Source organism: Scyliorhinus canicula, chromosome 3 (genome assembly GCF_902713615.1).
Source record: "Scyliorhinus canicula chromosome 3, sScyCan1.1, whole genome shotgun sequence".
Lineage (NCBI taxonomy): Eukaryota > Metazoa > Chordata > Chondrichthyes > Carcharhiniformes > Scyliorhinidae > Scyliorhinus > Scyliorhinus canicula.
The window spans coordinates 123,175,984-123,199,189 of record NC_052148.1 but is presented as its reverse complement, the minus strand read 5'-3'; the positions used below and the strand labels follow the sequence as shown (position 1 = coordinate 123,199,189).

At 47.1% G+C, this 23,206-nt stretch overlaps 1 protein-coding gene across 3 annotated transcripts in view; it reads left to right on the top strand.

Annotated features, from left to right (window-relative positions):
* The window catches only part of ociad1 (OCIA domain containing 1), a 65,395-nt gene that overhangs the window by 1,541 nt on the left and 40,648 nt on the right, over positions 1-23,206 (top strand). For all 3 annotated transcript variants that reach the window (XM_038791207.1, XM_038791206.1, XM_038791208.1), the window contains exons 2-4: positions 11,468-11,552; positions 18,414-18,467; positions 18,550-18,597. In XM_038791207.1, coding sequence (XP_038647135.1) covers positions 11,468-11,552; positions 18,414-18,467; positions 18,550-18,597 — 187 coding nt within the window. The remainder of the gene's footprint in view (positions 1-11,467; positions 11,553-18,413; positions 18,468-18,549; positions 18,598-23,206) is intronic.

Below are 23,206 nucleotides of genomic sequence, written 5' to 3'. Positions count from 1 at the left end.
CTGGTTGCCTGTCATCTTAATCACCTTGTTCTCACTCAATTCTGTCCTTGGCACGCTGCAGTGTTCCGATGAAGCTCAAAGAATAGCATCTCATCTTCGAATTAGGCTTTTTGCTGCCTTTCAAATTTAATACTTGAGTTCAACAATTTCAAACCATGAACTCTGTCCCTGATTTGACACTTAGCATTTGCCTGGATAAATTTTGTTGTTTTTTTTTGTTCTTTTGGACAGAACTGTTCAATGCCTCTGCACAGGATGATTTCTTATCCATGGTGATTTCAACCTCCATCTCAACTTATCATGCTGTATCACCTTTGAGCTTGCTGCACTCCTAGTCTCCCTATGTAAACTCTCCAACACTTATTCATGGCCGCCCAGTTGACCTTGCCATCATGTGTGATTCACTTCTTGACTTTCATCGTATCAATCACCTCGAAGACTCTCTTTAACCACTTTCTTTTATTCCTCTATGCATAATCCATTCCAATTCCCAACTCTGGTTCTTTCTGTATCTGCCCCTGGAAAGCTTTTTCTCCTCATTGACTCAACTGCACTTTCAAAAACTCAGTTGTCTAGCCTTTGACCCATAAATCGTCACAACCGTTCTGCAGCTACTGAATGTTTCTCTTTTTAATTTAGAGTACCCAATTCATTTTTTCCAATTTATGGGCAATTTAGCGTGGCCAATTCACCTACCGTGCACATCTTTGAGTTGTGGGGTGGTGTGAGGCAGGGAGCTACTGAATTTTTCAACCGCACGTTTGCCTCCATCTTTGTCACAGTCCTCATTACCAACTCTGTCACTCTCACCATTCCCCCGGTACTGCCCTCATCTTTGTTCCTTTGAGCTCAAGGTTGAAAGTCTTTGACTAGTTTGATCATTTAAAATCATATCTCACTAGACCACATCAGGCACAATTGGGTCCTGCTGTTGTCTGCCAAAACTGCTCACAGTGGGTTTCCTCCGGGTGGTCCGGTTTCCTCCCACAGTCCAAAGATGTGCGGGTTAGGTGGATTGGCCATGCTAAATTGCCCGTAGTGTCCTAAAAAGTAAGGTTAAGGGGGGGGGGGGGTGTTGGGTTGTGGGTATGGGGTGGATATGTGGGTTTGAGTAGGGTGATCATTGCTTGGCACAACATCGAGGGCCGAAGGGCCTGTTCTGTGCTGTAATGTTCTATGTTCTATTCCAGGATTAACCTGGAAAACAAAGATCATCTGCAAACTGTCTCTTCAATTCACTAGACAATGGAATGAAGAAATTATCCTTCAAGGAGAGATTGAGTAGTCTAGGCCTAAATTCCCTGGAGTTCAGAAAAATAAGAGGTGATCTAATTCAAACATGCAAAACTCTCTAGTGGCTTATAACAATTGAAGGATTGTAGCAATATTGGCTTCCAAATATTGGGATAAGTTGAGAATTAAAAGCCTGTGGTTGGAGGGACCTTGGTAGCAGCATGTAGGAGAAGGTCGCACATAAGATAGCTCCCACAAGGGTCCTTGTTTTTTGGTCTTTTCTGCCTGGATCCTGGGGGAATTTGGTGGGGAAACCCAACCCATCTAATTGAATAAGATATTGGTCGACAAAAGTTGCCAAAAAAAGACTGCCGGAAAGAAGGGTACAAGTGGTAGTCCTTCAACGGAGCCTGAGGCAGTGCAAAGTTCATTGGGAAGGAAGCTTGCAGAAGTGACCTCGGCGAGTTGGCCTTTCCTAACACGCTGAAAGCACTGACTGGAGTAATGACATACAAATTTGAAAAACAATTTAATAAACATTTTGAAAGGCAAGGAAGGGAGATGATGGAGATCCTCAAACATCTATCGAGGAGTCGCTTGGCCCAAAACGGGACAAGTTGGGAAATCTTCGGAGGCCACGAAGGAGCATGGAGAGGTGCTGAGGGATGTGGAAAGAATCTTGTCATGGCATAGCGACCAAATTGGAAGCCCTGATGCTGCTGCTGCTGGAGGAGAGAAACACGAGCCTGAGGGCGATGGTCAAGGACCTGAAGAACAGGTCAAGGAGAGACAGCCTCCGGATCGTGGAGTGGGCGGAGGGGATGGAAGGCCCAAGGCCAATCGACTATCCTTCACATGTTTGTGAAGCTGGTGGGGGAGGATGAGCAGATGTCCCCCCTTGAGCTGATCGGGCCCACCAAACACTGGCAGAATGAGCCACCAAGGGAGGTGATGGCTCATTTTCATAACTTCCAGAAGAAGGAGTGGGTCCTGAAATGGGCCAAAGGAACCAGGACGTGATATGGGAAGGAAGCACCGTCTGGATTTATCAGGACACTCGGGCAGAGCTAGCAAAATGGTGTGCAGCCTTTAATAGTGCAAAGTTCAAGCTGTTCAAGAGTGGAGTGCATTTTGAGTGGTGTACCAGCGAGGACTACTCCACCAGCAGTTAGGTGTTAGCTGGTGATCATGAGGGGGGTGGGGGGCTGTGGCCTGTCGGACCTGTATGTATGGGTTTTGATGAGCTTGGTGGGGGAGGGGATTGGTGAAGAGGGAACATTTTCTCTGGTGGATAGTCTGCGGGTTTTTAACTTTGCGGGGGGGGGGGGGGTAGGGGGGTAGAGTGCTGACAGTGACAAGAGATTTTTCTTTGTCTCACCTCATAGAACAGTACAGCATAGTACAGGCCCTTCAGCCCACGATGTTGTGCCGACCATTTATCCTAATCTAAGATCAACCTAACCTACACCCCTTCAATTTACTGCTGTCCATGTGCCTGTCTAAGAGTCGCTTAAATGTCCCTAATGACTCTGACTCTACCACCTCTGCTGGCAGTGCATTCCACACACCAACCACTCTCTGTGTAAAGAACCTACCTCTGACATCTCCCCTATACCTTCCTCCAATCACCTTAAAATTATGTCCCCTTGTGACAAGCCATTTCCACCCTGGGGAAAAGTCTCTGGCCATCCACTCTATGCATGCCTCTCATCACCTTGTACACCTCTATCATGTCACCTCTCTGCCTTCTTCACTCCAGTGAGAAAAGCCCTAGCTCCCTCAACCTTTCTTCATAAGACATGCCCTCCAGTCCAGGCAGCATCCTGGTAAATCTCCTCTGTACCTTCTCCAAAGCATCCACATCCTTCCTATAATGACGCAATATTCCAAGTGTGGTAGGGTTTTATAAAGCTGCAGCAAAACCTTGCGGCTCTTAAACTCAATCCCCCTGTTAATGAAAGCCAACACGCCATACGCCATCTTAAAAACCCTATCAACCTGGGTGGCAACTTTGAGGGATCTATGTACGTGGACCCCAAGATCCCTCCGTTCCTCCGCACTTCCAAGAATCCTGCCTTTAACCCTGTATTCAGCATTCAAATTCGACCTTCCAAAATGAATCACTTCACAACTTTATCAAAGTTGAACTCCATCTGCCACTTCTCAGCCCAGCTCTGCATCCTGTCAATGTCCTGTTGTAACCTGCAACAACCCTCCGCACTATCTACAACTCCCCCAACCTTCATGCCATTGGCAAACTTGCTAACCCACTCTTCCACTTCCTCATCCAAGTCATTTATAAAAACCACAAAGAGCAGAGGTCCCAGAACAGATCCTTGTGGGACACCACTGGTCACTGACCTCCAGGCGGAATACTTTATTTTTTAAAAATAATTTTTATTAAGGTTTTCACAAAATATAAACAACAAAACAATATTAACAGAACAACCATGGTAAAAACCCAAGGACAACACCCACCCCACTACAAAAGCAACTACTAAAACAAAACAAAAAAAAAAGCAAACAACAAAAAGGAAAGAGATAACACCCGCCACATCCAACAAACCCACGTACACACTTCTCCCTCCCACCAAACCCAATCCTCCCCCCCCCCCCCCCCCCCCCCCCCCCCCCCCCCCCCCCCCCCCCCCCCCGGTTGCTGCTGCTGCCGGCCTATTTCCCTACCGTTCCGCCAGGAAGTCCAGGAAAGGCTGCCACTGCCTAAAGAACCCATGTACTGATCCCCTCAGGGCAAATTTCACCTTCACCAATTTGATGAACCCCGCCATATCATTGATCCAGGCCTCCACGCTTGGGGGCCTCGCATCCTTCCATTGAAGCAAGATCCTCCGCCGGACTACTAGGGACGCTTTCGCCTCCTGCACTCCCGGCTCCACTGCAACCCCAAAAATTGCGAGTCCCCAGCCTGGCCTGACCTTGGATCCCACCACCCTCGACACCGTCGTTGCTACCCCCTTCCAAAACTCCCCCAGTGCTGGGCACGCCCAAAACATATGGGCGTGGTTCGCTGGGCTCCCCGAGCACCTAGCACACCTGTCTTCGCCCCCGAAAAACCTACTCATCCTCGTCCCAGTCATGTGGGCCCTATGCAGCACCTTGGACTGTATGAGGCTAATCCTCGCACAGGAAGAGGAGGAATTCACCCTTTCCAGGGCATCAGCCCACGTCCCCTCCTCAATCTTCTCACCCAGCTCCTCTTCTCATTTACCCTTCAGCTCCTCCACCGAGGCCTCGTCTACCTCCTGCATTACCTGTATATGTCCGAAATCCTCTCTCCTCCAACCCACACCCCCGAGAGCATCCTATCCCGTACCCCACATGGGGGCAGCAGAGGGAACCCGTCCACCTGCCGCCTGGCAAACGCCCTAACCTGCATGTACCTAAACATGTTCCCCGGGGGGAGCCCAAACTTCCCCTCTAACTCCCCCAGGCTCACGAACCTCCCATCCACAAACAGGTCCCTCAATCTCCTAATACCTACCCTGTGCCAGCCCAGAAATCCGCCATCAATGCTCCCTGTAACAAACCGGTGGTTCCCCCGTATCGGGGACTCCATCAAGCCCCCCACCTCCCCCCTATGCCGTCTCCATTGCCCCCAAATTTTGAGGGTAGCCACCACCACCGGGCTCGTGGTATACCTCGTTGGAGGGAGTGGCAACGGCGCCGTTACCAGTGCTTCCAGGCTCGTGCCCACACAGGACGCCATCTCCATCCTCTTCCATGCTGCCCCTTCACCGTCCATTACCCACTTACGCACCATCGCCTCGTTGGCAGCCCAATAGTACCCACCGAGGCTGGGCAGCGCAGCCCCCCCTATCCCTGCCCCGCTCCAAGAACACCCTTCTCACCCTCGGAGTCCCATGTGCCCATATAAATCCCGTAATACTCCTGTTAACTCTCCTAAAAAAAGGCCTTCGGGATAAGGATTGGAAGGCACTGGAACAGGAACAAAAACCTCGGGAGCACCGTCATCTTGATGGACTGCACCCTACCCGCCAGTGACAGCGGTAACATATCCCACCTTTTGAACTCCTCCTCCATTTGCTCCACCAAACTTGTGAGGTTGAGCTTGTGCAGGGCCCCCTAGCTCCTAGCCACCTGGATTCCCAGGTACCTAAAGCTCCTCCCTGCCTGCTTCAGTGGGAGCCTACCAATCCCCTCCTCCTGATCCCCCAGGTACACCACGAACAGCTCGCTCTTACCCAGGTTGAGCTTATACCCAGAAAAGCCCCCGAATTCACTGAGAATCCTCATCACCTCCAGCATTCCCCCCACCGGGTCTGCCACATACAGCAACAGGTCGTCTGCATAAAGCGACACTTGATGCTCCTCCCCACCCCGCGCCAGGCTCCTCCAGTTCCCTGACTCCCTCAACGCCATGTCCAGGGGCTCAATTGCCAACGCATAGAGCAAAGGGGACAGGGGACACCCCTGTCTCGTCCCCCGGTGCAGCCAAAAGTACTCCGACCTCCTCCCATTCGTGGCTACACTCGCCATCGGGGCCTCATAAAGCAACCTCACCCAACGGACAAACCCCTCCAGGCAGAATACTTTCTATCCACTACCACTCGCTGTCTTCTTTCGGCCAGCCAATTCTGGATCCAGACAGCCAAATTTCCCTGTCTCCCATGCTCCCTAACTTCCTTAATGAGCCTACCATGGGGAACCTTATCAAATGCCTTACTGAAATCCATATACACCACATCCACTGCCCGACCTTCATCAATGCGTCTCGTCAAATCCTCAAAGAATTCAATGAGGCTTGTGAGATATGATCTGCCCCTCACAAAGCCATGCTGACTATCTTTAATCAAACTATGTTTTTCTGAATAATCATAAATCCTATCTCTCAGAATCCTTTCCAATATTTTGCTCACCACAGGCTTAAGACTGATGGGTCTGTAATTCCCAGGGATTTCCCTATTCCCTTTCTTGAACAGGGGAACAACATTCGCCTTCCTCCAATCATCCGGTAGTACTCCACTGGAGAGTGAGGACGCAAAGATCATCGCCAACGGCGCAATAATCTCCTTGGGTAGATCGCGTCAGGCCCAGGGGACTTATCTATCCTGATGCTTTTCAAAATTTTCAGCACATCCTCCTTCTTAATATCAACTTGTTCGAGTCTATTAACCTGGTTCACACTGTTCTGATGAGCAACAAGGTCCCTCTCTCTAGTGAATACTGAAGCAAAATATTCTTTTCGGGCCTCCCCCATCTCCTCAGACTCTAGGCACAAGTTCCCGCCACTATCCCTAATCGGCCCTACTCTCACTCTGATCATCCTCTTATTTCTCACATAAATGAAGAACGCCTTGGGGTTTTCCCTAATCCTTCCCGCCAGGGCTTTTTTATGCCCCCTTCTAGCTCTCCTCAGTCCATTTTTGAGTTCCTTCCTGGCTACCTTATAACCCTCTAGAGCCGAGTCAGATCCTTGCTTCCTCAACCTTGCGTAAGCTTCCTTCTTCCTCTTGACTAGAAGCTCTACTTCTATTGTCATCCAAGGCTCCTTCACCTTACCATTCCTTCCTTGTCTCAGTGGGACAAAACTATCCAGCACACGCAGAAAGTGCTCCTTAAACAAACCCCACATTAATGTTGTGCATTTCCCTGAGAACAATTGTTCCTACTTTATGCTCCTCAGCACCTGTCTAATGGCAGTATAATTTCCCCTCCCCCAATTAAATACCTTCCCATACTGTTTGTTCCTATCCCTCTCCATGACTATGGTAAAGGTCAAGGAGTTGTGGTCACTGTCACCGAAATGCTCTCGCACTGAGACATCTGACACCTGACCTGGTTCATTGCCGAGTACCACGTTCAATATGCGCGCCCCCCCCCCCAGTTGAAGCCACCCATGACAGCAACTCTGTTACTTCTGCACGTTTCCAAGATCTGCCGCCCGATCTGTTCCTCTATCACTCTGCTGCTATTGGGGGGTCTATAGAAAACTCCCAACAAAATGACTGCTCCTTTTATGGGTGGGATTGGTGGCCATCTTGGGCCTTGGAATTAGGAATTTGGATTAAGAACAGGACGGAGCCTCTCGGTGAAAATGGCTGATTTGAGGGGGATTGGGAGGTGAGAGACCCCCGATCAGAATAGTCACTTGGACCGTTCGAGGTCTGGGGGGTCCGGTGAAAAGGTCAAGAGTTTTCTCTCACCTGAAGTATTTAAAGGCCAATATGGTGCTATTGCAGGAGACCCACCTCCAGGTTAGAGATCAGACTAGGCTCCAGAAGGGTCGGGTGAGCCAGGCTTTCCACTCGGGCTTCGATGGCAGGGCCCAGGGGGTGGCAATTTTAATTAACACGAGGATCCGTTTTCTAGTGGGAAGGGTTGTGGTGGATCAGGGAGGCAGATATGTGATAGCCATTGGGTCACTGGAAGGTAAGTCAGTAGTCCTGGTGAATGTATATGCCCCAAATTGTGATGATGTTACATTTATGAGGAGATTGTTGGGCGCAATACTAGACTTGGACATGCATCAGCTGATTCTGGGGGAGAGATTTAAATTGTGTATTGAACCTGAAACTTGGAACGGTCTACACCCTTCGGGGATGGCGAAGGTGTTGTTGGCATTTATGGAGGAGACGGGGGGTTAGATCCGTGGCGGTTTATTCACCCAGGGATGAGGAATTTTCTTTCCCCCCCCAAGTACATTATAGGATATACTTTTCTTGATAGGAAGGTCTTCTTCCTGGGGTGAGGAAAACAGAGTACTCAGCTATAGTCATCATCTCAGACTATGTTCCGTATTTAGTAGATTTGCTATCAGGTAGGCGCGGTTCAGCACTCAGCATGGAGGCTGGATGTGGGGTTACTACAGTAGTAGACATGGGGTTCTGTGGACAGATATCGAAAGCCATAGACGAGTATGTGGGGTTTAATGGGAACAAATTGGTCTTGCCTCCGTTCTGTGGGAGGCCTTAAAAGCAGTGATTAGAGGGGAGACCATATTGCACAAAGCACATATGGATATGGAAGCTCAAGAAAAACAGCAGAAGTTGGTGGATGACATTTTGTCAGTGGACCACAGATGTTCGAATGATCCAACCCCAGAGCTCCTGGTAAGCAGGAAAAAGCTGCAGATACAGTTTGACTTGCTGTCTACAGACAAGGTGGTGTGCCAGTTGCGGCGCTCGAGGGGGGAGGGATTACTTATGATCATGGGGAGAAGGCCAACCATCTCTTGGTTTGCCAGTTGAGGCGGCAAGCCGCCCTGTAGATCATCTAGGTCAGAGACATGAGCAGCAGGCTGGTGTCCACTCTGGATAAAGTTAATGGAGCATTTGAGACTGTTCGCAACCACATAGCAGCACCACTGAATATTTTCACCACCATAACATTGCTTGACTCTACCCCTGCCTCAGCTAATCTGCTGAAAGTCATTTCCCTGTCTTTGTTACCTCTGGACCAGACTAATCCAACTACTCTGGCTGGCCTCCCATAACCTACCCTCCATAAACTAGACCTCAGCTAAAATGTTGCCGCCTGTGTCCTCTCAGTAAGTCCTGTTCACCTATCATCTGTGCCTCCTGACCTGCATTGACTCCCTGTCAAGCAATGTCTTGACTTTAAAATTCTCTTGTTTTCAAATCCCTCCACAACTTCACCCCTTTCTTTCTCTGTGGTCTACTCTAGCCACACCACCCTCTCGAGATCGCTGTGCTGCTCCAATTTCAGCCTCTTGCACAATACTGATTTTAATCATTAGTGATTGTGTTTTCAGCTGCCAAACTCTGGAAATCTTTCGCAAGCCTCCGTTTCTCCACCTCTCTTCCTCTAATATTCTTCTTAAAGCTTGCCTCTTTGACCAAGTTTATAGTCATCGGTCCTTTTGTTTCCTTATGTTGCTTGATGTCAAATTTTGCTTTATAACACTTCTGTGAAACACCTATGGGTTGTTAATGTGCTATATAAATACAAGTACTTGTTAGCAACTGAGCAGAGCAGCTTTCAGTCTTTGCCTGTCTACACTCACTATTATTGGAACCCAAGTTAGCACTTAGAGCAAAGTAACTGGTGCTTGGTCATGTTCTGAGTAATTGTTATGATCATGTAAAATATTGGAAACACTTGGCAAATCTGGCAGCATCAGTAAGGTTTCAGAGTTCTGACCTATCGGCAGAATTGGAAAATAGTTGACCATAGAATTACTACAGTGCAGAAGGAGGCCATTTGGCCCATCGAGTCTGCAACGATTTCTGAAAGAGCACCCTACCTAGGCCAACTCCCCCGCCCTTTCCTCGTAACCTCATAGCCCCACCTAACCTGCGCAACTTTGAACACTATGGGGCAATTTAGCATGGCCAATCCGCCTAATTTGCGTATCTTTGGACTGTGGGAGGAAACTAGAGGAAACCCACGCAGACCACGGAGAATGTGCAAAGTCGAAACAGACGGTCACGCAAGGCTGGAATTGAACCCGGATCCCTGGTGCGGTGAGGCAGCAGTACTAACCATTGTGCCACCCGTGTTGTAGAGATTTAATGGGTTTTATGCAAGTACAGAGGCAGGGGAAGTCGGGAAAGTATAAAAGGGAAGATCTGTAATGCGGTGGAAAACAGGAGAAATTAAATGGCAACATGGTGATGGCTCAAGTCAAAAGGAAGTGGTAATAGAAAAAGTAAAAAATGGCTGTTGTCTGAAAAAATTGGGTCAGAAGTTGTGACGCAAATTTGTTGAACTCTGTATTCAGTTGAGAAGGCTGTAAAGTGCACAATCGAAGATGAAGTGCTGTTTCTCAAGTTGGCATTGACCTGAAATATTAACATAGATCCTGTCTGACCTGTGAATACTTCCAAATTTTCTGTTCATTTCTGATTTCCAGCATCAGAGTATTGTGCTTTTCTAACCATGGTGATCAGTCAGATTGATGGTTTGACCAGCATTTGAGTAGACAGGACTGTGTGTGTTTCTGTCAAAGTACGTTCTGGTTTCAAACTAATTTTAATGCTGCTTGGATGAATTTAACTCTGACTTGTTCACAATATTCCATGTTACAAATTTTGGACCTGCTCCAGAGATTCATTTTCAGCATCAGTCCCTTAAATGTTCTGGGGAAGATCCTTGTTTGTGATTGAAGTATGCCACTTTCCAACTTAACATGTCATTCATTTCTAATATGATTGCTATTTCACAGCAGATCCTCCACTATGACATCAACTAACCCTAATTCATGAGATCCAAAATAGCTTTTTCTCTAGTTGGTACCACAACGTATTGCCTCAGGAAACTGTCACAAGAACATTCGACTGACCTATCTTCTGGGCTACCTTAGTCAATCTAATTGGATTAGTCCAGAATACATGAAGATTAAAGTCCCTGACTTAATTATTATGTTGATTTTGTTATCTCCATCGTGATGAAGAATATATTAAGCAAATTTATTAAAATAGACAATGAACAAATGAATAAGTAATAATGTAAATTGATATATTTTACAATAGAGACCTTGCCTTTCTCTCTCTGAAAATAAAAATAAAAAGTTGTAATGTAAATGCTAAACTGTTCTTGTATAAGGAACTTGTGTATATACCTGATGCGACCATCAATTCACTCAAAGACACGAGTAATCAGCTTAGAACGGTGCCTGCCTGCAACTGGTACAATACTGTGATCCGCCTACAGGTCAACTGCTCTTTATACTTCCTTTCAAGGGGAGGAGCCATGGGCGGAGCCCATACATGCCCCAACATATCCCCCTGTGGGTGAAGCCACACAATGGCCCATAGGTGGAGCCCACAAGGTCAACAACATAACATAGCTGTAACACAATGGCAGAACATGATACTAATACACTGGTGAATTACTAGTACTATACATTCACCACAATACCATTTCTCATTTTACATGCTGCCTTTATATGAAGATTTCAATTTATTGTACTCTACTCACAAGGTGGTATTCTGTTTTCTCTTTCTTTAGATTTATTTTAATCTGTTGGCAAGACATATTTAGCAATTCGTAACTTCTGAACTCGTTTAAAAATAATTGGCTTCCATATCTATAACTGAACCATGTCAGACTCCCAAACTGTTTACAGGGAAGCAGTAATGACAACCCTAACATAATGTTGGTTGGTGCACAAATCGGAAATTGATCCTGGGATCTACCTGGTCTGAATGATTCAGTTGAACACTGGGCAGCACATTTACCAATTCAGCTATGAAGTTAGCCACATGCAATTCAATCTTTTGTCATTTCCTAGGGTCCAATGGGTGCTTCATACATTCCTACAGAAGAAGAAAGGAGAGTCTTCAGGGAATGCAATCAGGAGAGCTTCTTTTATAGATGTATGTATCAATTTTTGGTCAATTGCTATTCACTTGTATTTTTGAGCTGACATTTCAAATTTTATTTCAATAGTCTAAAAACAACATTGCCTTTAGATCTGTTAAATACATAATCATTCAAATAAAAATAATTTCAAGGCATACTGAATTCTGGTCTGGGATGTATTTCTGTTTGGTGACCAATTGAAAGACTGTTTAGGATTTGCAGGATTCAGCCTGCATTAATTATGCACATTCACCTATTTGCTCCTGCTCACACGAGGGCACTATAGTTGATCAGATAACTTGAAGTAAATCAAATTGAATGTTACCTGGGCTTGAACACTAAATATGATACCATATCTTTATTTTTTGTGCAAATATTTTTAATGATACCAGACACCTACAACAGTTTTTTTTTTTAAGTCCCCAGTTTAAACTCTTGTAAACTGCAATTAACTCTACCCAATCTGATATATTTATTTTTCATCTACTTCTTCCTCTTCTTCTGCCCCCTGTTCATTTGAGTTTTGAAATGTGTAATATTTTTGTTCCAATTAATAGGAGCTGGCAAAAGATCAATCTGCAAACAGTAGTAAATCCCCATCGAGCTCTCTAAAATCTGCAGTAGTGCTCCTATTTTAAATGATTCTAGAGAACAGGTCTCAGCTTTTGTTCAATATTTGTACTCGGGTCTTTGAGTCAGAAGGTTATGGGTTCCTGCATCAGGCCAGAAGCTTGAGCACATCATTCAGATTGACAGCACAGTATTGTATTCCAGATGCTGTGCACTCTCAAAGCTATGTTATTCAGCCGAGGTTTACATCTTACCCACATTTTCATGTTCAGATAGCTGTAAAAGACCTAAATGTAAGAGAGTTCTCCAACGATGGTATCCTGCTGTCCCTCAGCCTATATACCAACTGGTCATGCTGTTGTAAAACTCTTTTTTTTAAATTGGCGATTGTATTTCCCTATATTGCAATTGTCCAAAAGTGACTACAATAATCTTCAAACTTGTCTTTGAAGCTCTTTGGGCCATGCCGAGGCACTGTGCAAGTCCAAGTCCTTTTGCTTTAGATAATCCTTTATTTAAAATATTTTTATTCAAGGCATTTTCACATATATAAACAAAATCAAAATAACAATCAAACCATTCCATAAACAACCAACACCCACTCCCCTGACACCACCCCCTTCTCCCATCCCGTCTTCCCTATTTTAATCCCCTTAAACCCCCCACACTCCCTCTTGGTGACCTTCAAACCTCCTTGAAGAAATTAATAAATGGCTTCCACCTCCGGGTGAACCAATCCGCTGGCCCCCTAATGCCGAACTTAACCTTATCCAGCCTCAGGAATTCCGCAAGATTACTCATCCACACCCCCGCTTTCGGCGGCTCTGAGTCCTTCCACCCGAGCAAGATCTGCCTCCGGGCTATCAGGGAGGGCAAAGGCCAAAACATCGGCCTCTCACCCCCTGGATTCCCAGATCTTCCAACACCCCAAATATCGGCACTTCTGGATTCGGCATCTCCACCCCCAGCACCTCGGACATCATGTCTAAGAACCACCTCAATCTTGGACATGCCCAGAATACGTGAACGTGATTTGCGAGCTCCCCCCACCCCCCTACGCACTGCCCACATCTATCCTCTACCCTCTCAAAGAACCTACTCGTCCTCGCCACCATCAAATTTGCCCTATGTGCCACTTTGAACCGGATGAGACTTAGCCTCATGAAGACACGTTCACCCTCTACAAGGCCCCTGCCCACATCTCGGCCCCCACCTCCCCTTCCAGCTCCTCCTTCCACTTGCGCTTAATGTTCCCCACCAGGGCTCCCTCCCATTCCACCAACTCCTTATGAACATCTGACACTTTCCCCTCCCCTATTTCATACCTCAACAGCACTTTCTCCTGCAACCCCAGTTGCGGAGCCCAGGAAACAACGGCACCTCTCAAAGTCCCGAACCTGCAGGTACCTAAAGCCATACCCCCAGGCAGCTCGTACTCTTCCTCCAAATCCTCCAACTTCACAAATTTGCCCCCGAAAAACAGATTGCCAAAGCCCTCGATCCCTGCCCGCCGCCACCCCTGAAACCTCTTGTCCAGCTGGTGCAAACCTGTGGTTATCGCTGATCGGCGCCCACACCGAGGCACCCTCCAGCCCCAAATCCTGCCTTCAATGCCCCCACACCCTTAGGTGAGACTGGAGAGGGTGTCAGTATGGTCACCGATTTGTGATAATCACTGTTTTGCTCCAGCGGGGCTGGATGGGGGCTTTAGAAAGTGGCAGTAGGTAGGGATTGAGAGATTTGGGGATCTCTTCATTGAGGAGGGTTTCCTGAGCCTGGAGGCATTGGAGGAGGAGTTTGAGTTGCCGGGTGGGAACGGATTTTGGTACCTGCATGTACAGGACTTTGTTCGGAGGCAGGTTCCAAGCTTTCCTCGCCTTCCCCTGAGGGAACTACAGGATAAGGTGATGTCAAAAACGGGAGTTGGGGAGGGGAGGGTCTCTAAGATATACGAGGAATTGATGGAGTGGGAAGGGGGCCCAATCGGGGAGGTGAAGAAGTGGGAGGAAGTGTTGGGAGGGGAATTGGAAGTCGGATTATGGGAAAAGGCCTTGAGGGGAGTTAATTCATCCTCGTTGTGTGCCAGGCTTAGCCTGATCCAGTTCAATGTGGTTCATAGGGCTAATATGATTGTGGCCCGGATGAGTAGGTTTTTTGAGGAGGTGGAAGATAGGTGCGGATGCTGTGCGGGAAGCCCGGTGAATCATGTACATATGTTCTGGTCGTGTCCAAAGTTGAGGGGATTCTGGCAGGGATTTGCTGACGTCATGTCAGAGGTCCTGGAAGGGAGAGTGACTCCGAGTCCAGAAATGGAAATATTTGGGCTATCAGAAGGTCCGGGGGCCCATGAGGGAGGGGGAGAGGCCGATGTCCTGGCCTTCTCCTCCCTGGTGACCCAGAGACGGATTTTGCTGGGATGGAGGGACTCTGAGCCTCCAAAGTCAGGAGTGTGGGTTAGCGGCACGGCAGTGTTTCTCAGTCTGGAAAAATTAAGTTCGCCTTGAGAGGGTCAACCCAGGGGTTCACCCGGATGTGGCAGCCGTTCATCGACTTCTTCAAGGAAAATTGGACCTCAGCAGAGGAAAATGAAGGCATGGTAGTGTAAGACAAGGATAGGGAACTTAATATACGGGTAATTAGGAGATAGGGTGGGGGGGTAGTAGGGTATGTTATTTTAATGTTGTTGCGTGTGTCTGCCCGCTCGGTTGTTTAAGAAATGTTAAATTGTTAAACTGAAAATTACAAATGCTTCAATAAAATATTTTCTTTAAAAACAGGGTTGACGGCGCCACTGGGCTCACAAAGTACCTGGCCAACGAGAACAATAGAGGGGCAGCAACAAAGCCTTTAAACACGTTTCCCTCCACAAAGCCACCTCCATCAGTCCCTACACCGACCCCTCCCCCACGGTGCACTTCCCAATCACATTCGCCACCCAGTAATAATTCATCATATTCGTCAACGCTAGTTCCCCCCCACTGGCCCACGCTCCAAGAAACCCCTCCTAACCCATGGACTCTTCCCGCCGACACAAATCCAGAGATCAGCACATTGACCTTTTTAAAAAACGACTTGGGGATGAAGATTGTCAGATTCTGAAACGCAAACAGAAACCTTGGCTGCATTGTCATTTTTACTGTCTTCCCTGGTGGTGAGGCGGTGGCGTAGTGGTATTGTCACTGGACTTGTAAACCAGAGACCCAGGGCGACAATGGCAGCATGTTCCACCTCTTAAAAACCGCTTTCATCTGTTCCACCAACCGAGCCAATTTCAGCTTGTGCAACTGCACCCAGTCCCGGACTACCTGGATACCCAAGTATCGAAAAATCACCCCCACCTTAACGGTAACTCCCCTAACATCCTTTCCTGTCATCCAGTCTCAATCGGGAATACCTTGCTTTTTTCCCCAGATTCAACTTGTATCCTGAGAACCGGCCAAACTACTCTCCCAGGTTCCCCGTGATGTCTCCGATACTGCCCACTGGGTCCAAAATATACAACACCAGGTCATCCACATACTATGAGTCTCTGTGCCCTCCCCACCCCCTCGCTTAATCCCTGCCAATCATTGCCAGCGGCTCTTTCGCCAAGGTGAAGAGCAGCAGGGAGCGCGGGCACCTCTGTCTCGTCCCAAGATGCAGCCCGAAGTACCCCAAACTCACTCGGTTCTTCCGCACACTCGCAACCGGCGCCTTATATAGCATCCGGACCCAGTCCCCAAACCAAATCCGAACCGCCCAGCAGATACGCCCACTCCACCCGATCAAATGCCTTCTCTGCATCCATCACCACCACTATATCCAGCTCTGCCCCTCCAAAGACATTGTGATTACATTGAGTAGCCTTCTCGCGTTCACCAATAACTGTATCCCCTTCACAAAAGCTGTTCGATCTTCGCCTATCACCCCTGAGACGCAGTTCTCTATTCAGCCAACATCTTCACCAACAAGTTGGCGTCTGCATTCAGTAGTGGTATCTCGCAACAAGACCCACATTGCTCAGGATCCTTATCCTCCTTTAATATCAGGGAGATGGAAGCCTGCGCCAATGTAGGGGGGAGTTACCCCCTCTCCCTTGCTTCATTGTGTGCCCTCACCAGTAGTGGCTCCAGGACCGCCCAAGACCTTTTATAGAACTCTACCGGGTACCCGTCCAGCCCCAGAGCCTTCCTGCCTTCATCGCTCCCAAACTCTCCATCACCTCCCTCAACCCAATTGGGGTCCCCAGTCACTGGACCAGCCCTTCCTCTACTTTGGGGAGACTCCAGCCTGACAAAAAACCGCATCCCCTCCTCCCCATTGGGGCTCCAACTCGTAAAACATTCTGTAGTACACCTCAAACACCCCATTCACCTCCTCCGGATCCATCACTACTTTGGCATTATTATTCCTCACTCTGCCAATCTCCCTGCCCGCCTCTTGCTTTCTGAACTGATGGGTCAACCTCCTTTTCACCTTCTCCCCGTACTCATTAATTGCGCCTCTGGCCGCCATAACTGCCCCACTGCCTTCCCTGTTGAAACTAATCCAAACTCCATCTGGAGCCTTTGCCTCTCCTTCAACAGCCCTGCCTCCAAAGCTCTCCTGTTAACCCTCAAAACCTTGCCCCTTCTACCCACTCCTTTGTCTCCCAATGTGCCGGAATTGATATAAACTCCCCCATAACCTCCGCCTTGAGTGTCTCCCACAGCGTGGCAGCTGGGGCCTTCCCCTGGATCATTTAACTCCATGTATCCCCGAATGGCAGCCCGCAACCACTCCCACACCGCCTTATCCGCTAACAACCCCATCCAGCCTCCATTGCGGATGCTGCCCCTCTCTCCCCCCCCCCCCCCCCCCCCCCCCCCCCCCCCCCCCCCCCCCCCCCCCCCCCCCCCCGGGTCACACTCAAATCCACCCAGTGTGCCCCCAGGTTCGATTCCTGGCTTGGGTCACTGTCTGTGCGGAGTCTGCACATTCTCCCCGTGTCTGCATGTGTTTCCTCCGGGTGCTTCAGTTCCTCCCACAGTCCAAAGATGTGCAGGTTAGGTGGATTAGCCATGATAAATTGCCCCTTCTGTCCAAAAAGGTTAGGTGGGGTTATTCGGTACGGGGATAGGGTGGAGGCATGGGCTTAAGTAGGGTGCCCTTTCCAAGGGCCGGTGCTGACTTGATGGGCTGAATGGCCTCCCTCGGCACTGTAAATTCAATGATTCTAACATCCGCCTCATAAAATCCAAGTCATCCTAATTCGAGTCAAGACGTTTACCACAACCACCGGCATCCTCTCCAACTTTCCATTCACCATCACATATCTCCCCCCGGATCAGCCACAATACTCTCCACCTCGAATGCAACTTGCTTATTAACCAGCACCGCCAGCCCCCTCGTCTTCATATCCAGCCCCGAATGAAACACCTGCCACACCCATTCTTTTCTCAGCCTCGTTTAGTCCCCTATCTTCAAGTGTGTCTCCTGCAAAAAGGCCACGTCCACTTTCAAACTCCTCAAATATGTGAACACTCAACCGTTTAACCGGTCCATTCAACCCCTCATGTTCCATGTGACCAGCCTGGTCGGGGGGGTTTACCACCTCCTTCCCCTGCCGAACAGCCATACCCCTTTTCTGGGCCAGCCTCGGCCCGCGTCACGCACCCTTCTAGGCCCACCCTCAGATATCCACTGTCTCTTCCAAACTGCGCCAAACCAACCACACTCATGTCAGCAACCCTCCTCCACCTTCGACCCTCAACCCCCTAATTTTAAATAATCCTCTTGACAGTATTGTTGACTTTTCACTTCAAGTGACCACTTATAATTTTCAAAGCCAGGTTTCAATTTTAAATTAAAGGTTAGGTCCTATCAGGATAACACATAATTCCATTTTAAAGTTCTGATTCCAATTATAAACAAAGAATGAAACTGGATAATTTATGACATTGGAATTGTTCCGACGTTATGTTGTAATCATATCCAAAGTTCATCCATTTCCTAATGAACCAGAATTTGTTTTTAAGGTGTGTTAGATAATCTTTGCAATAATATATGCTCGGGTCTGCTGTGAACTGATGTAGATTACCCAAAACTCTATACTTTAAAAGCCTTCCTAGAGAAGAAACCTTTTCTAGCATTTGTCTCTTCTAATTCAAACTCGAGTACTAAGTAAAATCACTTTAAACAAATGGACTCATCCTTGTGTAAAAATATTTTTAAGATTTTCGTGTGGAGTTTTTTTGCATCACGGAGTAAAGTTGTAATTTTTCAGTCACTATTCAACAGTTCAGTAATTTGAATTAATTACCAATTTGTTTGAATGCTTTTTACAGCATTGCCTTTCTCTGGGATGAGCATGCTGGTAACTCAAGTCCTAATCTCGAGAGGTAACTTTTAAAGTAATTAACATTTTTTAAAAATTATTTTTGTATTTATTAAGTTGATAGTACTTCTGTGCTTCCTATCTAGGAATCCTTTCTACTTCAACACGATTTGGATCCATACCTAAAGTTGCATGTAAGTGAAGTTATGCATTCCTTCGGCAAATGAGAAACCAACTTGAAACTAATGCACATTGTTGATCTTCTAATTCTGAAGTAGTAGAGGAATTTTTCTTACTCTGATGGAAACAGCCATTTCATGATGCAGATAATTCCAGTACTACAAAATGTTCAAAAAAAAATTTTTGATGAGGATCAAGCACTCTCAAATTGGATGTGGATGTGAAATTGGCAAAGTAAAGCACCTGCTTCCCCAATAATGGCTTAAATAGAGCCCAATGATGAACAACATATTGCCTTCAGTAGGCTGTTGCAAGAATCCCTAAACCTCGTGTTTTCGAAATTGTACAAAAAATAGTTCAAATATAATTTCCTGCCTTCATAATTGGAGTAACAGTAAGCCATGTTAGAGAAAGTGATTAAAAAGGAGTTCAATGTGTGGCTAATCAGGTGGTGCAGTGTACAGTTCTGTTTGGCTGCCGAGGACGGGAGCCCGTTTTATCGTCTGTCCTTTGTCCTCTACAGTGTGTCGTCCGCTCTGGTACCCCAAATAATTGACCTTGGGGCATGAAAAACACATTTTTCCCACCGGGGGTGGAGACCCGCCTGCCCAAAACACTAGAGGACCTTGGTCAGGTTTGCCGAATGCCTTGGTGATGAGGGCATCATCCAAGTAGATGGCACCCTGGGTAATCCCTGCAGGATGTTTTCCATCACAAGCTGGAAAATAACGCATGAGGACGAGCCTCCAAATGGCAACCAGGAACATTCATATAAACCCCTGTGGGTGTTAATAGTGACGAACCGGTGGGAGTCCAGGTCCAATATTAAATGTAGATATGCATGACTCATATCCAGTTTTGTGAATGTTTGTCCTTCACTCAGCTTTGCATAGAGCTCCTCGATGCAGGGGACTGAGTTTTGGTCCAAAGGGGAAACGTGGTTCACCGTCATCTTATAGTCCCCGCAGAGACGTACAAAATCATCTGGTTTAAGGACCAATGTGACCGGGGCAGCCCAATCGGCGAATTGTACAGGGCAGATGGTCCCTAAATGTTCAAACCGGTCCAATTTGGCATAGACGTTTAGCGCAATGCATGGGAGCCGGGCAGGTGTGGAAATAACAAGACTGTGCCTGCGGGTCTGTGCTGATTCGGGCCACAGCCCCTTTAATTGTACCCAGTCCATCTGCGAAGACCTCGGGGAATCTAGCCAGGACCCCCTCGGGACTATGCGGGTTCATTCAGCATACACTCTGCAGGACAACTTTCAAATGGCGCACCTACTCCTAACCCAGCAAATTTGGTCCCCCGCACAGACTACCACCAATAGTAGGTTAGCGGATTGGTGCCCATAAGTCACCAATACCTGGACAGTGCACCCAATGGCCAACAGCTGTCCGGTGCAGGTGACCAACCGGGCCTCGGTGTCGCGGTGAGTCAATGTGTGGAGGCCAGTATGGCGGCTGATCACGGACAAGCTGCTCCTGTATACAGCTACATGTCAATGGGTTGCCAGTTTACCAAAAGGGACACCAAAAAGTGGTGGGGGGGGGGGGGGGGGGGGGGTGGGGGTCCGGGCATCTGTCTATGCACCTCTGCTCCACGGATCTATCCCTGTACTCCACGGTTGCTCTGTGGCGGACACTGCATGTTTTGTGTGGGCACTCGACTGCTGGGTCTCCCGGTCCTCCGGCCGGGACGGATCTTGCCTTCCGGAGTGCCCCAGGTACTGCCATCCCTTACAACTCTTAGACTTCCAGCACCATGCTCTCGCGGGTGACGTCAATCTTAATTGCCCACTGCAAAATCAGCTGGATTTCGGTCAGCAACTTTTTTTGCACGGTGGCGACCCGGATCCCATAGACGAAACTGTGGCAAAGGGATTCACTCACGGTAGGCCCGAATTTGCAAGTTATTTTTTCATTCGATCATGGGATGTGGGCATCGCTGGCTGGACCAGCATTTGTTACCCATCCCTGAGGGCATTTACGAATCAACCACACTGCTGTGGATCTGGAGTCATATATAGGCCAGACCAGGTAAAGATGGCAGATTTCCTTCCTTAAAGGACTTTAGTAAACAGATGGATTTTTACCACAATCGGCAATGGTATCATGGCCATTGTAAGATTTTCAATTCCAGATTTGTTTTCATTGAATTCAAATTCCACCAACTTCCCGGGTGGGATTCAAACCCAGGACCCCAGGTCATTACCCTTGGTCTCTGGATTGCTAGACCAGTGACAATACCCCTATGCCACTGCCTCCCCAGATCTCAGACAGCTTCATTAAACGCGCCAAAACATCACTGTTTGATTCATCTAAGGCTTTGGTGGCCATGTGGAAGTGGAATTGGCGAACAATGAATGGTGGTTTTGGATTTATGTGGTTTTCTACCAAGGCTACCAAAACTACAAAAAAAACAGGAGTCCGGTGCGCTCAGGTGTGTCAAGCTTTTGATAAGTGCATATGTTGGCCCGCCATTAGTAGAGTTACGGTCTGCCGTTTATCTCCAATTATTGCATTGGTCCGAAAAGAAATTGCATACACTCTACATATTGAACCCAGTCATCGTTTGTTGCATCAAAGGCCTCCAACCTTCCTGCATGAGGCATCTCAGTCAGTTTAGGGAATTCCTCTTGCAGCCTAGACAAATGGTCCAGGTGTGGAACACGCAGTGCCGGCGGGAGGACCCAGTGTAGAATCCAACGGGAGAGAAACACTCCTTGGACGCACGATAGGGTACAAAGAAAGCGATTTATTAAGATGCACTACTAAACTCTCACGCCCGAAGGGTCACCCTCCCTGACCTGCACCTAGACCGGGGTTTTTATAATGTGGAGCCTTCCCTGTTAAGGGGGAAGCTCTGCCCCCAATTACCAGGCTAATTCATATTTGTTTTGTGTTGATGGGAACCCGTTGGTGCATCCTCCCCTACTTGCCAGGGAGTCAGAACAAAGTGCAGTTAAATTTATCTCAGATTATTATAACAAAGTTTTCCCACATTTGGTGTTGAGCTGGTGTGCCTGTCGATATTTTGTATGCCTTTTTTGAACGTAGGAACATTCAAATTAGATGCAGGAGTAGGCCACTCAGTCTTTCGAGCCTGCTCCGCCATTCAGTAACTCATGACTGATCTGATTGTAACCTCAACTTCACATTCCTACCTACCCCCGATAACCTTTCACCCCTTGTTAATCAAGAATCAGGGATACAACATTTGCAATCCTCCAGTCGTGTGGTGCTACTTCCATATTGAAGGAGGATTCTAAGATTGTGGCCAGGGCAACCACAATCTCCATCTGAAATGTCTCAGTTAACCAGAATATATCACATCTGGACCAGATGGTTTTTCCACTGTGATCCCAAACATCCAGTTTATTATTTTAATCCAATCTAATTTCCCTATTATACATTGCCAGCATCCTCTTCTTTAGTAAAATCAGATACAAATTAGTCTTTTAGTACCCCAGCTATGTCCCTTCCTCCACAAGTAGATCTCGTTTGATGAAAAATGAAAATCACTTATTGTCACGAGTAGGCTTCAATGAAGTTACTGTGAAAAGCCCCTAGTCGCCACATTCCGGCACCTGTCCGGGGAGGTTGGTACGGGAATCGAACCGTGCTGCTGGCCTGCTTGGTCTGCTTTCAAAGCCAGCGATTTAGCCTTGTGCTAAACAGCCCTTTACGATCCCTAATCAACCCTATCCTTTCTTTAACTACTATTTATAAAAGACTGTTACCAGCTTATCTATTCTCATACTTGCTTATCTATTCTCACACTTTGTTGTCCCTCTTATTTCTTTTCTCAATTGTCTTCTGTACATCTTGTATTCAGCTTGATTCTGTGCTGAATATGAACCTGACATTGATCATATGCCTGCTTTTTCTGTTAGATTTTAATTTGTATATTTTTAGTCAATCCGTATATTTTTAGTCATTCAGGAGCCCTAGTGTTTGAAACCCTTAATTTCTTCCTTTTGGGAATATGTCTGATTGGTACACTGAAACTATCTACTCATTGCAAATCTTCAATTGCTAATTTACTGTTTATCCAATAATCTTTGATTTCAATCCACCCGCACAAATGCCTTTTCAAGTCATTGAAATTAATTCTCAGATGAATATTTTCACATTTTATTTTTCATTGTCCTTTCCAACAACTGCTTTTTTAGGACCATGATTGTTTTCCCAAATGCTCGCCCACTGAAACTTGCTCTAATTGCCTCACTTCCCCAGGACTTGACCCAGCATTGCTTCCTACCTCATTGAGCTAGCAACATACACATGATGAAGGTTCTCTGGTACACATTTCAGGAATTACTCTCCCTCTTTACACTTTATTTTTCCAGTTTATATAAGGATCATTGAAATTTCCCATAATCGCAACTCCATAATTCTTGTATTCTACTGCAATTTGCCTGAAATTCTGGTGGCCTATAATATATGTCCAGCAACATCTATATCCTCCAATGTTCTTTTAATTCTAACCAAATAGATTCTGTCTTTGAATCCTCAAGTACATTATTCCTTGTGCTGAAATCGTATCTGATCAATACTTCCACATACCCTCCTCCTCTCATTCCTTCCCCATGTTTCTTGAAAACCTTGGAGCCAGCAATAT